This window comes from Fukomys damarensis, unplaced genomic scaffold, assembly GCF_012274545.1.
Source record: "Fukomys damarensis isolate Sample0158 unplaced genomic scaffold, DMR_v1.0_HiC HiC_scaffold_16, whole genome shotgun sequence".
In the NCBI taxonomy this organism is placed as follows: Eukaryota; Metazoa; Chordata; class Mammalia; order Rodentia; family Bathyergidae; genus Fukomys; species Fukomys damarensis.
The window spans coordinates 24256261-24280248 of NW_022900928.1; the positions used below are offsets into that span (position 1 = coordinate 24256261).

The following is a 23988-nucleotide window of genomic DNA, read 5'->3' on the forward strand; positions in this document are numbered from 1 at the left end:
TTTTGTAATTTTTTTTTTTTTTTTTTTTTTTTTTTTTGATCATGGCTAGTTGCAGCTCTATGTGCCTCACTTATCTTTATGTCAAGTTCTTTTCCCCTGCTTAGGAAATGTTCTGCCATTAATTCTGTGCAAAGTCTTTTTAATGTCTCTCCTTTTTCTTTATTGCCTCTTATCAGTCTTATTTCATTCTTCTTTGCCTCATTTAGCAACTGCTGGATGGATTTCTCATGGTCCTTTACTATTTTTAAGATTTTTTTTCTTTTCCTGGTCACTAATTGCAATCCTATCTTGTATATCTGAAATTCTGTCTTCACATTGGCTCACTCAGTTGAGTAAATTTTCAATGGATTTCTTAATCTCCTGGTAATCTCTTTGCATTTGTTTTATGTACTCCATTTGTTTCCTGTATTGGGATTACATCATGTTCTTCAGCTACTGTATTTTTTTATCTGTGTCCGCTCCAGAGTTATTAATCATCTTTTGCACTATGGGCATAATCTCTGCTGTTATCTGAGAAATTATTTCTGATTTCATTTTTCCAGATCCTCTTTCCTTGCCAGTTCAGAGAGTCCAGGTGGTTGAGTATCAGATTGATCCATCTTGTTGCCCTTTGGGGTTGTCTTAGGTGATCTGGAAATCTGGTTTTAGACTTTTCTTCTCATTTCAACAGATATAGCCTGCTGTGCCTTTGTTTAGGTGACTTTTTATTCACCCAGTGGTTTTCAATTCTCAGCAAGCCAGAGTGGTGTTCGCCAGTACACCAATTCCTGGGTTCAGAATGGTGGCTTTCTAGATCCCTGAGCTGACCTGTTGTCTGGGTGGGCTTCTGGCTGGACTTGTTCACACTTGGGCTGGTATCTAGGTGGCCTCTTGCTGTGGCTCCTATATAGCTGTTGTCTGGGTGGCCCTTTGGCTGACAGCTGTGTACCTTAGTTTCTGTTGTCTGAGCAGGCTTCTGACTAAGGTGTCTGTGCACTTATCAGTGGTAATGAGACAAACCTGAGGCTGTTTTTTGTGTGCTGTGCATCTCTTTTCCAGGTGGGCCCTTGGTATTGGCCTGTGTGCCCAAGCCACTGGAGTTGGAATGGAGCCCTGCTTATGATCTGCCTGTAGCCACACCTCTCTGGTTTATACCGCTGTTTCCCAGGACCTGCCATGAATCTCTTCATGACCATGTATCCACAAGTAGATCAAAATTAATATCCATCTTCTCCCCCACCTTCAGTTCCCTGGGCCTTCACTGGGGAAGACCAGTGAGGACTGCCCAGTCATGTGGGGAGCTAGCTGCTCACCCATCTCCAGCTTCCTGGCCTGTTATTGGAGCAGACTGGTGAGGACTGTCCAGATGCGTGATGCCTCAGCAGCATCCCTCCCCTCTATGCTCTCAGGCCTCCTGGTTGTGCCAGTACCTGGATCCATACTGTAGAGGCACAGGTGGTCATAAAGGCCATTGTACTGAGCTCCAGAAGACAGAACAGAAGTGAACAACTTCAATAAAGGCACATAAGACCTCCGTAGTTGGTAAGTTGGAGGGATCACCACCTTCCATCAGAACTTGAACTATCTTGAGGAGAAGGGCAGCTGGTACCTGCAGTAGAACTATGCAGACTTCAATCATGCAGGAGGTCAGGGAGCTCAACTTTGGCCTTGCAGCCAGAATTCAGCCTGGATCACAAGGTTATGTCATTGGCTAGCTGAGACTAATTGACTTAGTACTGCACATTGCTGCCCACATTGTCAATTTTTTCTTTCTTTTCCTCTTATTTTTTTTTCATTGAGTTTATTGGTACTTTTTAGGTATACAGTACAGTTATATTCATCATTGGGCTCTTGTACCTTTAGATGATAGGTTTTCGTTCTCCATTTTCTCCATACCCCTCCCCTCCCTTCACCCTCTCCATCTTTCCCTATTTACAAAAACTTTGTTTCCATTATTTCATTTTTTAATTTTTAATTTTTATTTTTAAAATTTTATTATCTTTCTCAAATTCTTCCTTTTTCTTTTCTTCTTTTATCCCACTCAGTCTCTTGCTCCCACGTTATTCCTCATCTCCCTTTTGTTCCTGTTCCTACTCTAGGAATCAATCTAATGAAGGAAGCAAAAGATCTATACACTGAAAACTACAGCACTCTGAAAAAAGGAGATTGAAAAGGACATAAGAAAATGGAAAGATATTCCTTACTCCTGGGTAGGAAGAATCAACATAGTGAAAATGGCCATACTTCTAAAACTGCTACACAGATTCAATGAAATCCCTACAGAAATTCCAACAGTATATTTCACAGAACTGGAAAAAATAATCCATAAATTCTTTTGGAACCAGAAGAGACCTAGAATAATAAAAGCAACTCTAGGCAACAGAGACATGGCAGGGTGTATCTCATTCCACAACTTGAAGCTATACCACAAAACCACTGAGATAAAAGCTGCATGGTACTCACAAAGTAAAAGACATGAGGATCAGTGGAATAGATTAGAAGATACAGAAACAACTCCAGAGTACTCATCTACCTCATCTTTGACAAAGGAGCCAAACATCCTCAGTAGAGGAGATAGCCTCTTTAATAAATGGTATTGGAAAAACTTGATTTCAACCTGCCAAGGATTAAAACTAGACCTTACCTTTCACCATACACTAAACTAAAATCCAAGTGGATTAAATATCTAAATATTAAAAAAGAAACACTAAACTTTCTGGAAGATAAGTTAGGAAGAACTCTCGAAGGCATTGGCATAGGAAAAGACTTTATGAACAAATCCTCAGTAGCACAGGAACTAGCACAAAGAATCAACAACTGGATCTTATCTCATTTAAAAGCTTATGTGCTGCAAGAGAAACCACCACCAGAGCTAAGGAGCAACCTACAATGTTGGAAAAAAAAATACCAACTACTCCTCAGAGGCCTATTATCTAGAATATATAAAGAACTCAAAAAAACCAGCCCCCCCAACTATAAAGACCCAATTCAAAAATAGGCATCTGAAATGAACAGACATTTCTCCAATAAAGAAGAAAAGCATCAAATAAATATATGAAAAAGTGTTCCATATCACTGGTCATTTGAGAGATGCAGATGAAAACAACAGTGAGATTTCACCTTACCCCACAAAGAATGGCTGTTATCAAGAAATCAACCAATAACAAATGTTGGAAGGGGTTGTGGGGGAAAGGAACCCTTCTCCAGTATTGGTGGGAGTGCAGACTGGTGAAACCACTATGGAAATCCATATGGAGATACCTCAAAGAGCTGGGACTAGAGGTTCCATTTGACTCAGCTAGCCCTCTGCTGGGCATCTTTCCAAAAAAAATAAAAGAATCATACCACACTGATGTATTCTCACAAAAGAGAAATAGTTCATGCCAAAGCTGGGCAGGCAGAAATCATCAAGAGGCAAGCAACAAGCACAGGTTCTTTCTATCCCTTTATATTGTGTCCAGTCTACCTGTCTTTATGGCAGGAGGCTCTCACACTCAGGGTGGGCACCCTTAATCACACCCAGAACTATGCCAAACCAGTCAGTGGACTAATTTAGTAATCACACTGCCTTATTGCCAGCATCAAACACTGTAGATCCAGCCACTTCTGAAAAAGCCCTACCTAATACTGCACGAGGCTTTAGGTGGATATCTAGACAGAAGCTATAACAACTGGTAATTTGAAATCCAGGAATACATTTCTCTAAATAAAAGTTCTAATTTTTTTTACTTTCTAATTCAAATGGCATATTTCCAATTACAATGACATCTGAAAACTATTAGTCTGATATGTAATCACTACTTATATAGGTTGAAATGATATTAGCACACTTGATTAGTTTTATTAAATTGAAGTATGACTCAATAATACTTATGGTTTTTCCCCTATTGAAAGAGTGTAAATAGGGTAGCTCAAATCTTCCAAGTACTGTTTAGTGAATGATAAATATTTTGTTTCCTAGAATGAGGTCATATAATGATGAAGGTAGTCTTTTTTTTTTTTTTTTTTTGGTGCCAGGGATTGAACTCGGGTCCTTGCACTTGCAAGGCAGGCCATCGAACCGCTGAGATAAATCCCCAGCCCGTTGATGAAGGTAGTCTTTCAAGAATGTTCCATTGAATGTAAAAGAAAAAAATCATATAGCCAAATCCACTTCATTCTCTGAAGGAGTTGTGTGATATGTTTTGTCAAAGTTGTCATGCAGGGGCTAGAGGTATGACTCACTGGTACTGCATATATTTCTCACTTAGCACATGCCAAGTCCAATGTTTAATCCCTACCACAAAAAAATAGTTGCTATGAAAATGTTTGAATTCTTTCCTGCCAGGGTCTAAGAAACAGCATAATCTAGGGGTGAAGAGCATGAGTTTTAAAGACAGTTCCATCTCTGCCTCTACTAATTTCTAGCTGTATGCACATGAGCAAAATTGCTAACCTCCTCTGAATCTCTAGTCCCTCACCTGCAAACTACTGTCCCCAATAAGATTTTGTAAAACACTGAAATAAATAGGGAAGGGTGAAAGGGGTGAAGGGAGGGCAGCAATACGTGGGAAAAACAAGAACCAAGATATATCATGTAAAAGTACAAGATCCCAATGATAAATGCAACTGTGTTGCTTGTTTTAAATGTACCCAATAAGCTTAATGCAAAAAAAAATTGAAATTACACATAGGAAATTTTCATCACATTATTATTACTATTAGTTTTATTTTTATTATTTCTGTTCCAGGATAATCTGGAGGGTGCAACCCTTCAACTTTCATGCCAAGTATAAGTTAAAAGGAAGAGTTGCTGACAAACATATTGTCTCCATGAACAATAATCAATTTAATACCTTCTAGAAGAATAAGAAGCCACAGCCTTGATCTGAGGCTGACAGAAGAGCTCTGGGCATTGATTCTGGTAACTAAATGTAAGGGTTCCCTTTCTCAAGATACCATCTGATCTACTACAACATATAACATAGAAAGTACACACATCTGAGCAGAATGATTTAGAGTCATAAAATCCTTCATGATATTTTAATTCATTCAAAGAACCAGTTCTAGATGAATCTTTTTAAATAAAACAAAAATATAGTAAAGATATTTTTATGGATTTTCAGGCCCATGGGGGTTGGCAGATCTAGATAACAGAAATGTATTTTTCCATTTAGGAGTCAGGATTGTCATGATTACCTAATGTTTCACATGACTTGCTAGTGCACCTTGCTCTCCCATAAAGTAGTATTTGCGTTTCAAAGAAACCCACATATTTTAAAATTTTATCCAACCATAATAGTACATAAGATCCTAATGATATAATTGACAATGTGAAATAGGAACAGAAGGGCTAAAGGTATAGGGAAAGTGGGAAGGGTAGGGGAAAGGTAATAAGGGAAAAGAAAAAATATCAGAAAATTGAAAATGTAAATAAAGTGTTTGTAAAGGGGGAGGGGAGAAGGGGTGAAGGGAGGGCAGGGACAAGGGCAAAAAATGAGAAAGAAGACATGTCACGTAAAAGTAGAAGATCCAAACAATGAATGTAACTGTACTGCATACCTAAAATGTACCAATAAACTCAATGAGAGAAAAAAAAGTAAAATTTTCTCCACAAAACAATGAGGAAAATGAAAGTAACAGCTAAAAAAGTTGAAACTTGTGATGATAAAGTTATATAGTCTGCAGAAATTTCAATAATAAAAGTTTTATTAGAGCTGTAAGTGCATAACTATAAAACAGACTTCACAGAAGCACACATAATCTTTAGTTGGGTGATGATAGGCTTTCATGTTGGTGAAGAACACAACAATATCTTCACAGCGTGAGACCATCTAGGAATTCTTGTCACCTGAGATGCATAAAGAGAAAGACAAGGGATCTCCAAGAGAGAAGGAACAGTTGGATATGGAGGTCACATGATGCCCAATAGCCGACTGTGTGGGAATTGCCAGTTATAAATTTAAAGAGAGATTCATCAGCTTCCCTGAAGGAGATAATTTTTCCCAGCCATGTTCAGTACCATAAATCTAATTTTAAATTGTTTGTTATGCAAATAAGTCAATGGTGGCCTCTGCATATTTTTACCTGACTGAAATCCATTAGAATAAAGGGTACTTACACTACAATGGATATTTTGTAAGCCAACTGTTTTAAACATAGCAACATATTCAGATTTTGACCCATTTATACCTACCTATAGTGGAGACAGTGTATAACTGCCCAAAGGCTGTAGTTATAAATAAAATAAATGTGCTACCTCAGGGACCCAGTGCCTCTGCTGCCATCAGGGCTGTCTAATTGACAATTCACATACATGAAAACCCATCAGTATACCACCGAATTAAAGATTATGTGTGCTTCTGTGATCCTATGGTACTATATTTTTACTTGATCACTCACAGAATCTTTTAAAACCTCTACCATGACAGCTCTCATGAGAATTAAACCTGTAGTCATATTTCTATTATGGTGCCCCTGATATGAGAGTTGAACAGAACTTCTCTATGTTCATAAAAATACCAACTTCAAATCCCCAAATGTCAAGTTTAGAGTTGAATTTGTCTCATTTTTGCTTTTCTAAGAGGAAAAATACTTAGGAATTTAGAATCATTCTAGGTCTCAAGTTTAAACGTATATGGCAATATTGCCCTATTAAAGACTGAATTTTCATATCGAAGAATTGGAGTAAAGATGCGATCCTTTTAGAATATGTATAGAAGCATGGGGAAGAAAATACTCTCTTCCCTTTTGCAAGCAGACGAAAATCACATTTTTCTGACACTCTATTGGCTATCTAGATGAATGTGTAGAAAAATTGACTGAACTCAATATCACTTACATTAAAGACTAGAGTAAAGGGGCTGATGTATTTATTATTACAGTGATGAATTTAATACAAAGTCCATCCTGAAAGTACCTTTCTTACAAAACACCTGTTGTACACATTCAGATTAAAATTTTTAAAATTGATCAGCCCAGTCTGGTGGCTAATGCCTGTAATCCTGTCACTTGTAGAGGCTGCAGCAGGTTGACCCCATGTTGAAGTCACAATTGAACAATTCAGGGAAACCCTATATCAAAATACAAGGAGTGGGAATATAGCCCAGTGTGACGGCCCTCAGTTCAAACCTGAATATCTTATAGAAAGTAATCATACACAAAAAGATTTAATTATACGAGGGTGTAAGATGGAGTTCAGGCCACATGGAACACTTTGATATCGTTTATTTGTTTTTTTGTTTTGTTTTGTTTTGTTTTCTTGGCTATAGAGGAGAGTGAGGATTTGAAGATGAGGAATAGCAGTGGAATGTTGAAGATACTGCATCAAAGAGAAACAAGATGGAAACTATGAAATAGCAGCTGGAAAATGTATGACCTAATCTGAGGTTAGGGAAAATCATATATTTTCATTGGAGATAATACTTAAGGTACAGAACAAGAGATAAAACAGCAACAGGAAGAGAAAAAGATTTATAGATGGGAGGTCAAAAATTTTAAAAACTAAGGTATACACATCATAAAGAATTGGGTAAAAAGAATCTCAGAGGGAGATTAAATGAACTACCATCATCAACAAAGGTATAAGAGATTAACAGCATGACACTGGCAAGAAAACGGACCTGAGGACCAGTGGAACATATTAGAAGATGCACAAACAACTCCAGACACACTCAGCCACCTCCTTGTTGATGAAGGAGCCAAATACCCTCGCTGGAGGAAAGATAGTCTCCTTAATAAATGGTACTGGAGAAATTTGTCTTCTTGCCAAAGATTAAAACTAGACCTATATATCTCACCATGCACTAAACTAAAATCAAAATGGATTAAAGTTCTAAATATTGAAACAGAAACACTAGTCCACCTAGAAGAGTGGTTAGGTAGAAATTCTGAAGAAGTTGGTGTAGGAAAAGATTTTATGAAGAAAACCTCTGTTGCCTGTGAAATAGCACAAAAAATTGACAAGTGGGATGACTTCTTATTAAAAATCTTCTACGCAGCAAGAGAAACAACCAACAGTGTGAAGAGACAACCTGCAATGTGGGGAAAAATTTTTACCAGCTGTTCCTCAGACATAGGTCTACACTCTAGAATATATAAAGAATTTTAAAAAAATCATACCTCCCAAATTTAAAGACCCAATCCAAAAATTGGCCTCTGAAATGAACAGACATCTCTCAAAGAAGTAGAAATAGCAAATAAACATATGAAAAAATGTTCAACATCACTGGTCATTCAAGAAACTCAAATGAAAACAATGCTGAGATTTCACCTCACCCCCAGGAAGAATAGCTGCTATCATGATATCAACCAATAACAAATGCTGGCAGGGCTGTGGGGAAAGAGGTACCCTGACTGCTCTACTGCTGGCGGGAATGTAGACTAGTGTAACCACTGCGGAAATCAGTATGAAGATACCTCAAAAAACTAGGATTGGAGGTCCCATTTTACCCAGCCATTCCCCTCTGGGGTACCTTCCCAGAAGAATTAAAATAATCATACCACGGTGATATATGCGCACCCATGTTCATAGCAGCACAATTTGTAACAGTAAATACTTGGAAACAGTCCCCGACTGGATAAAGAAAATGTGTTTTTTAATAAAATTGAATATTAGTCATAAAAATGATAAACTAGAGACATTTATAGCTAAATTGATGCACATCAAGGTCATACTTTTAAGTGATATAAATTGGACACACACTTGTAAATACCAGATAGTCTCTCTTTCATGAGAAACTAAAAGTAATCAAGGACTAAAAGGTATAATAGATAATGTGAAACCGGAAGAAAAGGGACAAAGGGTAAGGGGAAATTGCAGGGGTAGGGGAAATAAAAAAAGGGAATGAAATTAGTATGAGAAAATGAAGAACAATGGAAACAAGGCCTTTGTAGATGGAGAGGGAAGGAGGAGTTGAAGGAAGGGCAGGGGAAGGGGAACAATAAGAGCCAAAATTGATTATATAAAGGTACAAATTTCCAACCATGAGTGTCATTATATTGAATACATTAAATGTACTAATAAAATTAATTTAAAAAGCTATTAAGTGAAAGATGATTTGAGGATATAACAAACATGGGCCTAAATATATGGCTACAAAATAGTAAAGTCAATCTAGAAAACATTTTGACAGTTTGTGAAAATATTAAACATTGAAATAACTTTTAACCTAGCAAATCTGCCCTAAAGTATCTAGACAAGAGATGTGAAAGCATGTTCATATAGACTGGTGTGCTAATGTTAATAGCAGTTTATTTAGAATAGCAAAAAGGGGAAACAACTGGCAGAGAAAGTTTAAAAAATTGTGATATTCTGCCCAAGGTAAATGCTATTTAGCAAAACAAAAGTATGAATACATGTATAACATGGACGAACTTCAGGACACACTATTGTTACAGATTAAGCAATACTTATAATATAGTGGTACTTGGCTGTCAAACAGCTCCAAGCTCAAACTTTCCGCCACTCCAGTGAAAAACATTTGCTCAGTGTTCATAACTTTTCATGATAGTCAAACACAAATCTGAAGAAAAAACCTGCAAGGGCTGACCGTGAGTCACATGTTGACTCTTGCCTCAGACAGGAAGAAAGGACGCTTCAGTCTAAGTGCTGCTCTCACCAAGACAACATAGAGTGCTTGTGCCAGTTACTAAAATATTCATCATTGTGCTTTTTGTGTGTACTTTATTCACCTGAAATATCATAAACATGGCTCCAAAGAGAGTTAGTGATTCCAGCAGTAAAGCTAAGAAAAAAACTGAAAACCATGAAAGAGTAAAAGAAAGAAGTTGTGCAATTTAAATCCTGGAAAATGAATTTACAAGTATAATTTTTGGATTTCAGAACCAATTATTTTATTTTTTCTTATTCCTTATGGGGAAAATATGTTCCATTCTCTTTTTGTTTTCAAACATGAATTTGAAACAAATTGAGTTGGACAACCAAGCTATTTTTTTAAGGTGTTCTTCTGTACTTTTTTTTTTCTCATTGAGTTTATTGGTACAGTGGAGGAGTTGAAGGAAGGGCAGGGGAAGGGGAACAATAAGAGCCAAAATTGATTATATAAAGGTACAAATTTCCAACCATGAGTGTCATTATATTGAATACATTAAATGTACTAATAAAATTAATTTAAAAAGCTATTAAGTGAAAGATGATTTGAGGATATAACAAACATGGGCCTAAATATATGGCTACAAAATAGTAAAGTCAATCTAGAAAACATTTTGACAGTTTGTGAAAATATTAAACATTGAAATAACTTTTAACCTAGCAAATCTGCCCTAAAGTATCTAGACAAGAGATGTGAAAGCATGTTCATATAGACTGGTGTGCTAATGTTAATAGCAGTTTATTTAGAATAGCAAAAAGGGGAAACAACTGGCAGAGAAAGTTTAAAAAATTGTGATATTCTGCCCAAGGTAAATGCTATTTAGCAAAACAAAAGTATGAATACATGTATAACATGGACGAACTTCAGGACACACTATTGTTACAGATTAAGCAATACTTATAATATAGTGGTACTTGGCTGTCAAACAGCTCCAAGCTCAAACTTTCCGCCACTCCAGTGAAAAACATTTGCTCAGTGTTCATAACTTTTCATGATAGTCAAACACAAATCTGAAGAAAAAACCTGCAAGGGCTGACCGTGAGTCACATGTTGACTCTTGCCTCAGACAGGAAGAAAGGACGCTTCAGTCTAAGTGCTGCTCTCACCAAGACAACATAGAGTGCTTGTGCCAGTTACTAAAATATTCATCATTGTGCTTTTTGTGTGTACTTTATTCACCTGAAATATCATAAACATGGCTCCAAAGAGAGTTAGTGATTCCAGCAGTAAAGCTAAGAAAAAAACTGAAAACCATGAAAGAGTAAAAGAAAGAAGTTGTGCAATTTAAATCCTGGAAAATGAATTTACAAGTATAATTTTTGGATTTCAGAACCAATTATTTTATTTTTTCTTATTCCTTATGGGGAAAATATGTTCCATTCTCTTTTTGTTTTCAAACATGAATTTGAAACAAATTGAGTTGGACAACCAAGCTATTTTTTTAAGGTGTTCTTCTGTACTTTTTTTTTTCTCATTGAGTTTATTGGTACAGTTTAGGTATACAGTACAGTTACAGTCATTATTGGGATCTTGTACCTTTACATGACAGGTCTTGGTTCTCATTTTTTCCCCTTGTCCCTGAGCTATGTTTTAAATAACATTACTAAATTAAAGAAGCCAGAAATAAAAGACTACCTACCTATATATGGTTTATTTATATAAAGTATCAAGTATATATATACATATATATATATATATACACACACATATACTTTGAATCAAAGTTATGTTAGCAGAAAATTAAACAAGTTGTAGTGTTAAATGTTTCTTTTACAGTGGTAAGAAAAATAAAATACTATTTTTCTAATTTCTTTCACAAACTTCAGGTAATGATTTTCACAGAGGAAACTTCCATGACTAAATTGTATGAGAGTGATAACTGAAAAAGATCTTCAAAACTATAAACATGTAAAAAGCATGTTATGTGTCACCTGAATTCTCCAAGTATATTTCTGAAGAAAAACCTGAGTATTTTCTTCCTCATCTGCTTGGTTTTCATCACATACATGAAGGGGTTCATCACAGGAGGAAGGAGGAAGTGTGTGATGACCATGGTGACACAGATGTGGGAAAGAAACCTTGCACTAAGGTGCTGCTGCATACACAGGAAGATTATGGGGGAGAAGAAGAGGACCACAGCACACATGGTGTTGAGAGCCATGAGGTGACCATCATAGGATTCAGTGCTCAGCATGTTTTTCATAATCAACACATAAGAAAGGAAAATAAGGAGGAAGTCAAGTCCCACAGTGGAGAGCAATGCAAACAATTCCAAGCTGCTGTTATTTCTGGTATCAGATGAAGAAAGTTTTATGATGCCAGGATGCAGACAATAAAAGTGGGAAAGTACATTAGAGAAACAAAAGCACAGCCTCTTCAAGTAAAGGAGGAGAAGCACCTCTATTGCCAAGGTTTGAAAAAGAATAGCCAAAGCTATCCTGGAGATCACACCGTGAGTGAGGATGGAGGAGTAGTGAAATGGACAGAAAATGCCACATAGTGGTCAAAGGTCATGGCAAGAATAACAGCAGACTCAAATATCTGAAAGGTGTGAATAAAGAACGTTTGAAAGAAAGCAGGGAAAGTCAGCTCTCAAGAGCATCCAGCCAGAAGATTCCTAGCACACTTGAGAGTGTGAAGAGGGACAGGCCCAGGTCGGAGGAAGAGAGCATGGCCAGAAAGAGGTACATGGGCGCATGGAGGGTCTGCTCCTGCCAGATAACTGTCATGATGGTCCCATTGCCCACCAAGGTAATGAGGAACATGGCGCAGAAGGGTATGGAGATCCCGATGTGTGCAGCCTCCAGCCCTGGGATGCCTGTGACCAGGAAGGTGGAGAAGATGGAGCTGGTGTTACTGACAGGCATTGTGATCCCAGGAGAGCATACTTATCCTAGAATGAAATGTATTATCTGAGCCACCATCACTGATCTTTAGGACAGAATTGAGAATCTGAGCATTTAGACCTTAATTGAAATTCTTGTGCTAGTAATGCATTCACTTTAACTATAATGATTGCACCATTGAAAAATGAGATGTATTAAATTATAAAACATTTGATAATCTGAAGAGACTAATCCATTCCATATCATTCATTTACTCACTTAAAGAGGCCTAATTTAAAATAAAGCTTTATCCTTATTTTATTAACTTTATCAAGTTTATCTTTTTAAAGAAGAATGTGCATGAAACAAAAAAAACATTAATTTAGAATTGCAAATTAAATCTTTATGAATTCCCTCTCTACTGTTTCTTTTGCTGTTTCTTCTCCATATCCCTTGCATTCTTTTCCATTCCGCAAAGAAATTTTCATTTATGCAGTAATTCTTTTCACATCATCATATTTTCTTCACAACTCACAGTTCCTTATTATTCATAGTTTCTTTTTAGGAAATTGCTTTTTTTTAGATACAAATCCTACTTAAACTCTTCTACCTCGTCTGAAAGACTAAATTATTTCTTGAAGTCCTATTGACTAAAAATTCATTTAATTATTCTAGAAAAGCGTTTGATATATGGCATTTAAGTATGTCTGTTTTTTCCTATTAAATTTTAGTGTCATTACAGTTTATATAAATGGGTTCTAAAGACAAAATTCCTTACTCATCCATTTCATTATCTGCACAGGTCAGCCAAGTTTTTGAAATGTTCTAGGGCTTGTTACAATCAATAAAATGGGAGTCATTAAATTTTCTTTCCCATTGACTTTTTTAAGGATTTAATGAGTGAATCCACATAAGGCATTGATAATAGTGTAACACAATAATGATTTAATTAATAAAGAATTACTTAGGATTTTAATCATAGCAAGCAAGAGTTATTTTGTATACTTATTATATACAATATGCTATGATTTATGTTGCATATATAAAGTTTGTGTGTATGTAACAGTGTGGAATTTTACACATACATGGTATATTTGTAGTTATTTAAAATGTAGCATTATCACATTAATAAGATGAGGAATGACTCTGATTTATAGATGAAGTATTAAGATTGACAAAGATTAAATAATTAGCCCAAGGAAACATATTAACTAATTGGTAAAACTGGATTTGAATCAACACAAAAATATTAACTAAATGTTTAGAGAGTTTTTTAGAGATTTTTATACACTAATTTATTCCAGATCTCTCAATATTCCAATCATATGTACATCCAGTGAATGCTTCTTAGTGGAATGCATAAATCCAGGTGCTAGGATTCATTTGTATATATTTTAGAATTCCCCTTTAGGTAATTGTTATAATTGGGCTAGTTGACTTAAAACAATAGGATATTTCTTAATGCTATTTGGTAAGATAGTGGAGAAAATGACACAATGATATGGCAGACAGGGATGTGCAGAAAATGGGATGATTGTCTTTTTTTTAGCTGTCTCCTCATGATGCTTTGTCAGTATAAAGTTGGACAGCAAAATCATGTTAGAAACCGATTTAGAGTCAGATTGCACAGATACTTGCTGTTTAGGTTAGATGTTATCAGTTAAAATAATGCAAATTATGCAAAAAGCATAGACTTTAATTAAGAATACATCATCTTTCCTAGTCCTTTAAACCTTTAGGAAAAAATGGAAACAAAGTCTTTGTAAATAGGGAAGGCTGGTGGGGATGAAGAGAGGGCAGGGGAATGGGGAAAAATGAGAACCAAGACCTGTCATGTAAAGGTACAAGACCCCAGTGATGAATGCAACTGTACTGTATAGCTAAAACTTGACAATAAACTTAATGAAGAAAAAAAATGCATCATTTTGGAAATCACAGTCAGACAGTGGTAAAGCAAACAAAATGTTGAGCCAGAGAATTATATAAAAATGTAACTGAAATGTTTGAATAAAAGTTTAATTTCATTATTTTTTCCTCTTCCTCATCTGCTGAACTGTAATTCTATATTTCCTAAAGCTGCTTTGAAAATCAATTGAAGAAGAGATTTTAAGCAGTAATCCTAGGGACTAGAAAATGATAGACTTAAAGTACATAATTATAAAACCTTTCATAGATACTGTGGTCTTATTTTCTTCTGCCATATACAGCAAATACATTTCATATAAAAACATGCAGAATTACTTTGGAAGACAGTGTCATTCTTCATTATCTTAAAAGATAATTCATGTGAATTACACTGTCTCAAAATGAGATAGATTCTTGTAGTTTAGGAAATCAACACTTTTCCCAGAGGGTCACTAATTTTCAGACTGCCTAGAACATTTAATTCAGTGCAATATGGAGTCAAAAACCACAACTCCAGCTTGTGTTAGCTAAGCAGGCTTTGCATTGCTCTTTATAGAAGGCGCTTCTCAAGAGGACTGATGGATTTAACTTGAGTAAAGTCAGAGATACAGGACAGAAAAAGAAGAAAGCTACATTCAGTCAGTCATTTAAGTTTATAGAATCATGAAATCTTCTAAAAGGTAATATTCTAATATTTAAACACCCATAGGACAAAGACCATCAATACTCATGCTAAGAACTGTATCTTCCTATAGCAGACATAAATATAGCCACCTCTTTTAATTGCTAAATTATGGAGTCATAGATACTCCCAATTATACAGAAAATAGTACTAGAACTTTTGGACCAAGACAGGTTACAGGATGAAAACAGCAGTGAAGAAAGAATACCCAGTCCCCTTCTATTCAACTTTAGAGGTTGATCAATCCTAGGAATTCATGTAGAAAGAAGAATATTTCCAAGTAATATGGGCAAGTGTCTTATTTTTTGAAGTAATTAGATGGGCGGCAATATGTTCTAGCCAGCAATTTCACTTACTTCCTTTCTTTAAAAAACAAACCAGATAGACACATTCTTTCAGTTACAGTTACTATTATTTTAAAACACTAGAAGTTGAAAGTTTATTACATTAGGAAACAATAAATGCTTGAGAAGATATATATGTTTGCCCTAATTTAAACATTTTTTTCAATTTTCATATCTCATCACCTCAATAATATGTATAATTCTTTTTGTCCTAAATTGTTTTAAATAAATTTTAAAACATATTATTAGGGATTTTTGTTAATGACATGGTTAACAATCAAGCTAGTTAATCTCATGTAGAGATGGAAGTAAGGGAGAATAAAAAGTGTGCAAAGAATTGGAGAATGAAACTCTTTAGACAAATTTTTCTCGAGTGTATGTTTTAAAAGAAGGGCCTTTATATCTCCTTGCTGACTACTTCACTGCCCCAAATTGAGCTCTAGTCTAAAATCTAAAAACACTAGTTACTCTTTGGAAAATATCAGGGTTATGATATAATAGGTATAACAGAAACTTTGTCGGTATTTTGAAATACAATTTTATTTAAATGGGTGTGTACATATTAAAATTTATGGAAGTCTTGATGTAATGTACTTGAATTAGCCCTTACACTATTTTAAAAATTAAAATGTTCTTGTATGCCTAGATCTATGGATGAGATGTAATAAAAATATTGCCATTAGTCTCCCTCAAAATACTTCCTTTCAAACACACTTATGCCACTATTCTCACCGCTTTCTGAAGAGTGTCAGGAAGTCCACTTCGTGCATGTCTTTACAAGGTGTGATTAAAAAAAAAACTGGTGAAAGCTGCAGCACTGTGCCATCCTGCAGAGAGCCGGGCTTGTGAAAATACCGCGATGTGTCCACATGAAATTTATACACTGAATCTCTCACTGTGCAGCTTCTGGCTCTTCTCCAAAGTCAAAATGACCAGGAAAGGCAAATGTTTTGATTCAGGACATTGAGGCAGCAATGATAATGCAACTAAAGACTTAAAAAAGAACATTGATTGTGTACTTGGATCGTACTGAGTGTGCATTATATCCTAATTTCTGATTCCACATAAAAAATGTCTGATGTACTAAATCTGGCTGTTTTTCTCCCAAGGAGGTAAAATCTTCTCTTAACTAATAAGCTAATTTTAGAAAGATCTGGGAACCAGCAGAAATTTGCGAATATATTTGTTTCTCTACAAGTGGGGTCTAGATAGTCAAGATCTTCATGACTTCAGTTTATCTGGGATCCATCATCAAAAAGATCCCTTGTTTCTGGAGCAATGTCTCATAAATGTGGCTGGACAAGTGATTAAAATTTACTCAAAGAACAAAATCCTTTTAAAATTCCACCTTTGGAAGACATGGCAGCATAATTCTGTAAATCAGACATTTAAGTATTTCATGTTAAGTTATGCAAATGTTAAGAATACCATTGGAAGAGCCAGGGATTTAGCTCAGTGGTTCTGCCGCTTGCATCGCAAGCACAAGGACCCGAGTTTGATCCACCACACCAAAAAAAAGCAAAAAACAAAACAAAACAAAAACAAAAGAAAAAATACCATTGGACTTCTCAGAGTGTTGGGATGCAGCTTAAAAAGGCAGGTAAAGGGCTGGGGATTTAATTTAATGGCATTGCACCTACCTTGTAAGCACAAGGTCCCGAGTTTGATCCAGGCACACACACACACACACACACACACACACACACACACAAACACCTCAGTTAAGTACATGGCTTGGGAGGCATACAGAGTGTGCAGTTTCTTGTATTTTCCTACTACTGTGAAGGGTCCACTGTTCATCTTCTTGCTGGGTCAGAGCTATTCAGGCATGCTAGAGTTTCTACAATTTAATCTTATGAGAGACTCAGATGTCACTGGGAAAAATATGTGTGTAGTGTATGCGTGTGTGTCACAATTTGATAAACCTAGCACACATTGAGAAAAAAAGGGGTTCAATGAATGCATAGAATATAACAAATATTTTTGCTAAAAGGCATCCAGCTAGGAGATATAGATGACATTCCATCGGACTTAACTGCTACAGGACTAGCAGTAGTTTGTAAAGGAAAATAAAATGGTGAACGTTAATTGCCGACAAGATATATGTGTTAAGAGGCATGATTTTTCCAAGTAGCACAGTATGTTCAGAAAATAGAACTCTGATCTTACTTTACAAAAGGTTTAAGAAGAATAGTTAGCAAAAACCAGAAGGATGTTTTATTTTGTTATTTATACTACAAATTCAGTTACATTATGTGTTTGCCTGGATAATTTCTTGGTCCACATTACCTATGATATAATAGAATAATGAACAAATTACAATGACTTACTTATTGCTTTGTGTAAGGTGGTTTCTAAGTTGTTAATATATTTTAATTAATTAAATCCTCCTAACAACTTTTTTGTCCCTACTCTACAGATTATGAAACTGTGTAATAATGAGATATAATTCCTATATGTCTAGGGATATTTAAACCTTGTTGTTAATGTATTTAACCAAAGGGCAGAGTTAAGAAACTGCAGAAAATAACAAGAAATAAAAAAGGAAAACAAGAAACAGTAGTGTACTATTATTGATAAAATTGGATGATTTTTAGGTTTATTTAACTTTATTGCATATGAAATATAATAATCGAAACGATTATTTTATAAAGCCAGATTAAACTGCAGAGATTTCCAAATAACACCAGGAATATTGATAATTTACATTCAATGTAGTTTTCTCTTCTCCTTCCCCAGGACAAGATAATATAACATTTTTTTCCACTTTATTAGACATCTGGCCAGATTTTATAAATTATAAAAAAGTACACAAGGCTGTTTTATTTCCATTATTATTAAATTCCACATTTTATAATTTATCCATATTATGTAGACTATGTTGTTATCAGGATATGTCTGATTTTTGGAGGAAAACTGTTATTGACCTGACTTATTGATAAATTACTTACATTTATGTAGATATAGGACACATACATACAAATTAGAAGACAATACTGGTTAGGATCAAGGTAGAAATAGTGATGAATGCCACCAAATTGATTTTGAAGTATTGTATAAAATAATACAAATTACTAACATAAGTGGATATATAATTTGAGAATTTTTCACTGGAAAAAGGCATAAGTTGGTAGAAACATAAATGTTACCATCAAATTTGGAGATGGATGACTACACAAGACCCATTAAGTAATTTGAGCTCCAGAGGACAGGACCAATACTGCTTCAATCTCCCAAAAATAGGGTCTACACAAGTGATCACGAAAGTTAACATGCGTGCCATGAGTCAATGAGTACTTACCAGATGACAGTGGAGAGGAAATGATAAAGGAATAATTCTAAGACATTTACCATTTATAAAATCTGATGTTTAAAATTTCTAAAGAACAAAACATATGATGAATTCAGAAAATGATCGTGAACTGTTCTATAGTTAAATGAGTTCATTTTAACAAATTCATGAAATTTAAGAAAAGTTTCTGAAAAGTACTTTGTGTTTTACTGTATAGTTTTTGTCCCATATTATAAACGAGTTTTATAAACTCTAAATTAGACTGTTTCCTAATATGAAAATGTGTGCTATTCCAGATTCAGTTTTAAAGTATGTTCATATTTGGTTGGAATGATCTTGGCAGAAAATATTGGCCCTAAACAAGAAAGCTCCATCTGTAGAGGAGAAGGAGTAACACCATCATGGAACCAGCCAATAACTCGCTAGCATCTCCAACGACCTTCTTCCTGATGGGCATCCCAGGATTAGAGCACATGCACATCTGGATCGGGATTCCATTCTGCTCCATGTACGTGGTGGCTGTGGTGGGGAACTTGACCATCCTGGCTGTGGTGAGAGCAGAAAGAAGCCTCCACGAACCCATGTTCCTCTTTCTGTGCATGCTGTCACTCACTGACCTGGTCCTCTCCACATCTACGCTGCCACGCATGCTCTGTCTCTTCTGGCTCGGGGCCCATGACATTGCCTTTGATGCCTGCCTGGCTCAAATGTTCTTCATCCACAGCTTTACTGCCATGGAATCGGGCTTCTTCTTGGCCATGGCCATCGATCGCTATGTGGCCATCTGTGAGCCACTGTGTCATGCCGTGATTCTCACCCACAGCCGTCTTGCCAAAGTGGGAGCTGCTGTGGTATTGCGGGGAGTGGCCTTCTTTACGCCACACCCCATCCTACTCAAGCAACTGCCCTACTGCAGAACTCGCATCATTGCTCACACCTACTGTGAGTTCATGGCTGTGGTGAAGCTGGCTTGTGTAGACACAACAGTAACCACGCGTTACAGCCTCAGTGTGGCCTCTGTCATTGGTTCTAGTGACGGCTTTTTCATTGCACTGTCTTATGTTCTTATCCTCCGTGCAGTCTTTCGTCTCCCATCACGAGAAGCAAGTCTGAAAGCACTAGGGACATGTGGCTCCCATGTCTGTGTCATCCTCATTTTCTATTCCACAGCCGTTTTTACCTTCCTGACCCATCGCTTTGGCCACAGCGTCGCACCTCAAGTTCATATCTTCATTGCCAACATGTACCTTCTGGTACCACCTTTTCTGAATCCCATTGTTTATGGCATGAGAACAAAGAAGATTCGAGACCGTGTTCTTGGTTTTATAAGGGTAAAACCTTATGACTTATGATGTCATATTTGTTATATATACACACATTTTTTTTTTGGTAAAACTCAGGAGCTTTATTTACTTTTAATGGGCAGGTTGACCAAGTAGAAAATAAATTCCCCATGTCTGATGAAATTATCCAGTATAAGTTTTATGCACCTAAATTTTAGAGCATGTAATTAAAACTTCATGAATGGAAAATGAGCCACCTTTTGCTCATTGCTGTTACTATCTTGCTATACACACATTTTTTTTTTGGTAAAACTCAGGAGCTTTATTTACTTTTAATGGGCAGGTTGACCAAGTAGAAAATAAATTCCCCATGTCTGATGAAATTATCCAGTATAAGTTTTATGCACCTAAATTTTAGAGCATGTAATTAAAACTTCATGAATGGAAAATGAGCCACCTTTTGCTCATTGCTGTTACTATCTTGCTATGTAACTGGGCATCAGAATATACTTAGCAATAGGAAAGGCTTGAAAATAAAAGAAATTTATGAAAATCTTTGAAAACCCCATGAACAATCTGTAATTGAAAAATGAATGATCTCTTCCAGTATTCTGCAAATGAGGTAATAAAACTGAATTGGTGGACTCTGAATGCATATAGGACTTTGTATGCCTATATTCATACAAATGGATGCACAGTAAAAGTTGTAAACCTTCAAAGTGAAATTGGTTAGCAATACAATAATCAATAAAATAATGATTTAAACTAGCAATTGTTTATGGAATATTTTCTGTCCACCGAGTGTCTTAATATTGTTCTTTTAAAACTGTAGCTAAAAATTGGCTTGTTTGACATATATCATAGAGTCTACTAAAAGCAAAATTAACTTTATGTTCAGGGCTTATATAAGCCCATCATGTGCGAGTAAGGACTTAACAAGTACATCTTTGATTTTACTAAGGGTATTAGTCTATTATTGTAATTAATTGTTTAAGCTTTGGGGTGATGAGTTTTGAGGAAATATTAAAGATTAACTTATAGAGATGAAGATGACTAATTTTATCCCTTAACAAATCTAATTTTGCCCATCAAATGCTTCAGTCATATAATGTGGAAAGTGCTCCAGAAGGACTCAATAAATGCTGCATTTCTTAAGTCTGATGCTATCTTTAGAGTAATTTACAAGTTTTAAACTATTATTTTTATCTCATTTGCCTTCATTGCTTTGGCATTCAATCTAGGGGGACTACTTCGACACTTTACAGTGTAAATTTTAAACTGTTATTTTCAAAGTATTAGTTTTAATTACTATAAGTATGTAAGTGTGTCCTTGCCATTGAAATCAAATATATATGATTTTATATATATATATATAACCATATATCATGCAAAACTCATGAAATCAAATTCAAGGGTTGTAATTCTTCCTTCCCGATATCTCTTACTGTTTATCTTCATCCCTTGCACATTCCTTCCCGGTCATGAAAATTCACACCTGTTTTCAACCAATATTTCTTTTCACGTCTTCCTGTCTTTGTCAAGAATTATTCTCTCATATCTATCCCTACTTCTTGGGAAGAACTGGTCACTTTTAGATACAACTTCTATTTCAAATCCTTATAGGGAAAATTGAACTCTTCACTATTCCTAAAAATTCTCCCTGGCACTATTATACCAATGTCTTGATATATTTTATTTAATTCTTCATATGCCTTATTTGCTAATTAAAATTTTAATATAAACGTTAAACCAACTTGGCTAAAGACACAGAGTTTAAATTCATTATTCACTAGGTTCTTAATTCTATGTGCACAGGCTAAGTGATATAATATTCTAGGATTTTCTACAATCAATGAAAAGATGATTATAATGTCTCTTTTCCGACAATTAAATGAGTGAAAACAACACAGTCTTTAAACTGCCACATAGCAAGCCCTTAATAGTCATTAGTTAAAATTATGACAAGTATACTTTTGCATTCTTACTACATGCCAATCTGGGTCATATTTGTGTGTGTGTGTGTGTGTGTGTGTGTATGCATATTTCAATTGTAGGGTTGTAATAATTATCAGAGTAAGAACTAGCCTGATTTTATAGATGAGGGATATTCAGGCTCACAGATATTGAATAATTTTTCCAAGATCACATATTAACTATGTGGTGAAATCTAGTTTGAGTTGTTGCAAAAACATTAATCCCATGGTTAGTGACTTTCTTTATTTTCTTTTTATACTGAATACTTCTTGGTCTTCTGTGCATATATTTCTTTGATGAATGCTTTCTTGATGATTGAACAAACATGAGATGTTAGTATTTAGCTGTAATATTTTAGAACTCCTATTCAGGCAAAAGTTATAATTGACTCATGTGAATTAAAATCATCAGCTCTATTGTAAAGCTATTTGTTAAGGTGCTAAAGAAAAATGTCAGGACAGTAGGAACAGCTCTCTCACAGGATGAAGAGGAGAGCGTCATCGAGACAGTTATAGAATTTAGTTACTATTGCCACTGGGTTGGCTTTTTCTTGATGGCAGTTTTCCCACTCTGGACCTCAGGTTGTACTATTTTTCTTATGTGGAGTTATCATTAATCATTAAATTCAGTTATTTTCCTGACAAATACCAAGGTCATTCATATATTGAGTGTGGAAATATAAGCTGCAGGGTTAGAATTTACAGATTATCACACCAGAGAAGCTATGTGGTATTTACTCAAGTATGCCCTAGGTATTTCACTTAAGAGTTTACTAAAAGTGTAAATAAGGTTGAAATGGCATAATCGATAGTGTGAAATAGGAAGAATATGGCTAAAAGGGAATTGCGAAGGGGAGGGGAAAGGAAATAAGGGAAAAATGTAAAAAAAGGAAAAAAAAGGGAAACAAAGCATTAGTAAATAGGGAGGGGTGAAGGGAGTAAAGAAAGGGCAGCGGGATGGGGAAAAAATAAGAACCAAGACATATCATGTAAAGGTACAAGATCCCAATAATAAATGCAACTTGTTTTTTTTTTGCTTTAAATGTACCAATAAACTTAATGGGGAAAAAATAATTTACAGATTACCTACCATTGACTACTGAATTGAAATTGTTCAACAAAATTAAAAACAACAACAAAATTAAATCCTTGAAAACTTTCTAAAACACTCTAATTGAAAAAGAAATACGTTTTTTTGTATATTCATTACTAGTATTTATTTAAGTGCCGAGTTGTGATAGACTCTGAAGAAAAGTAAGCAAATAGGAATGTATGCTTCAGAGGGACTATAATCTGGAGGAAGCTATATAATTTAACTGATACTTAAGTGATTATCTTTTACTGGATAGTAAATGTCATTCAGGAGTTTCTGTGAGGAAACTAACAATATTTTGATGTAGGCTGGAGAACCAAGGAAATTACTTTTAAAAATGACATCTGATGGAGTGGTAAATCAAGTTAACTAGCAGATGAAAGACAAAGTGGTTGTGGAAAAGGTGGTGGTGATGTTGCATGGGGTGAGAACCATGTGTTTGAACAAATGTGAGTCTTAAAACAATGGTACCTTTGTAGCCTAGAGGACAGATACTGTACTGAAGATTGTCTTGAGTAAGATGGGTAGCAGGCAGGTGTGGGAAGGGCATGCTAAGCTTATTTATTTTTATCCTAAAAATCAGAAGAGGAAAATAGAAATTATACACATGGGAGTGATCTAATCAGGCTTATGGTTTTTATGCAATATTATTTCACCTTAAGACAAAGAAGATAATTGATTTTTGTGACAATATGGATGAACGTGGTGGCCATTATATTAAGGCAAATGAGCCAAACACAGAAAAGCAAATATTTACATAATATTTTTAACCTCTAGAAATAAAATATACAGAACACATAGAAACAGAGAGAAGAAAGGTTGTTGCCAAGGGTCACGGAAGGAGATGGAGAGAAGCTGGTCTAAGTGTGCAGAAGATAAATCTAGACATTTAATGTACAGAACTAGGACTATAGCTAACAATACGTGATGGTACACTGAAGATTTGGTAATTTAAGTGTTCTTTGCACAGAAAAAAAGCGTCACTCTGGGATGACACGTATTTTATTTATATTTTTTTC

The 23988-nt window shown here is 35.4% G+C and overlaps 1 protein-coding gene and 1 pseudogene across 1 annotated transcript; one reads left to right on the plus strand and one right to left on the minus strand.

Annotated features, from left to right (window-relative positions):
* Window positions 1-11499: 11499 nt before the first annotated feature.
* Window positions 11500-12439, minus strand: LOC104857925 (annotated as a pseudogene).
* Window positions 12440-18950: 6511 nt separating this feature from the next.
* On the plus strand, window positions 18951-19972 carry LOC104857924 (olfactory receptor 52M1). The gene has a single exon (XM_010617990.1). It carries the CDS (start codon window positions 19022-19024, stop codon window positions 19970-19972), a length of 951 nt encoding a protein of 316 aa, XP_010616292.1. The 5' UTR covers window positions 18951-19021.
* Window positions 19973-23988: the final 4016 nt, after the last annotated feature.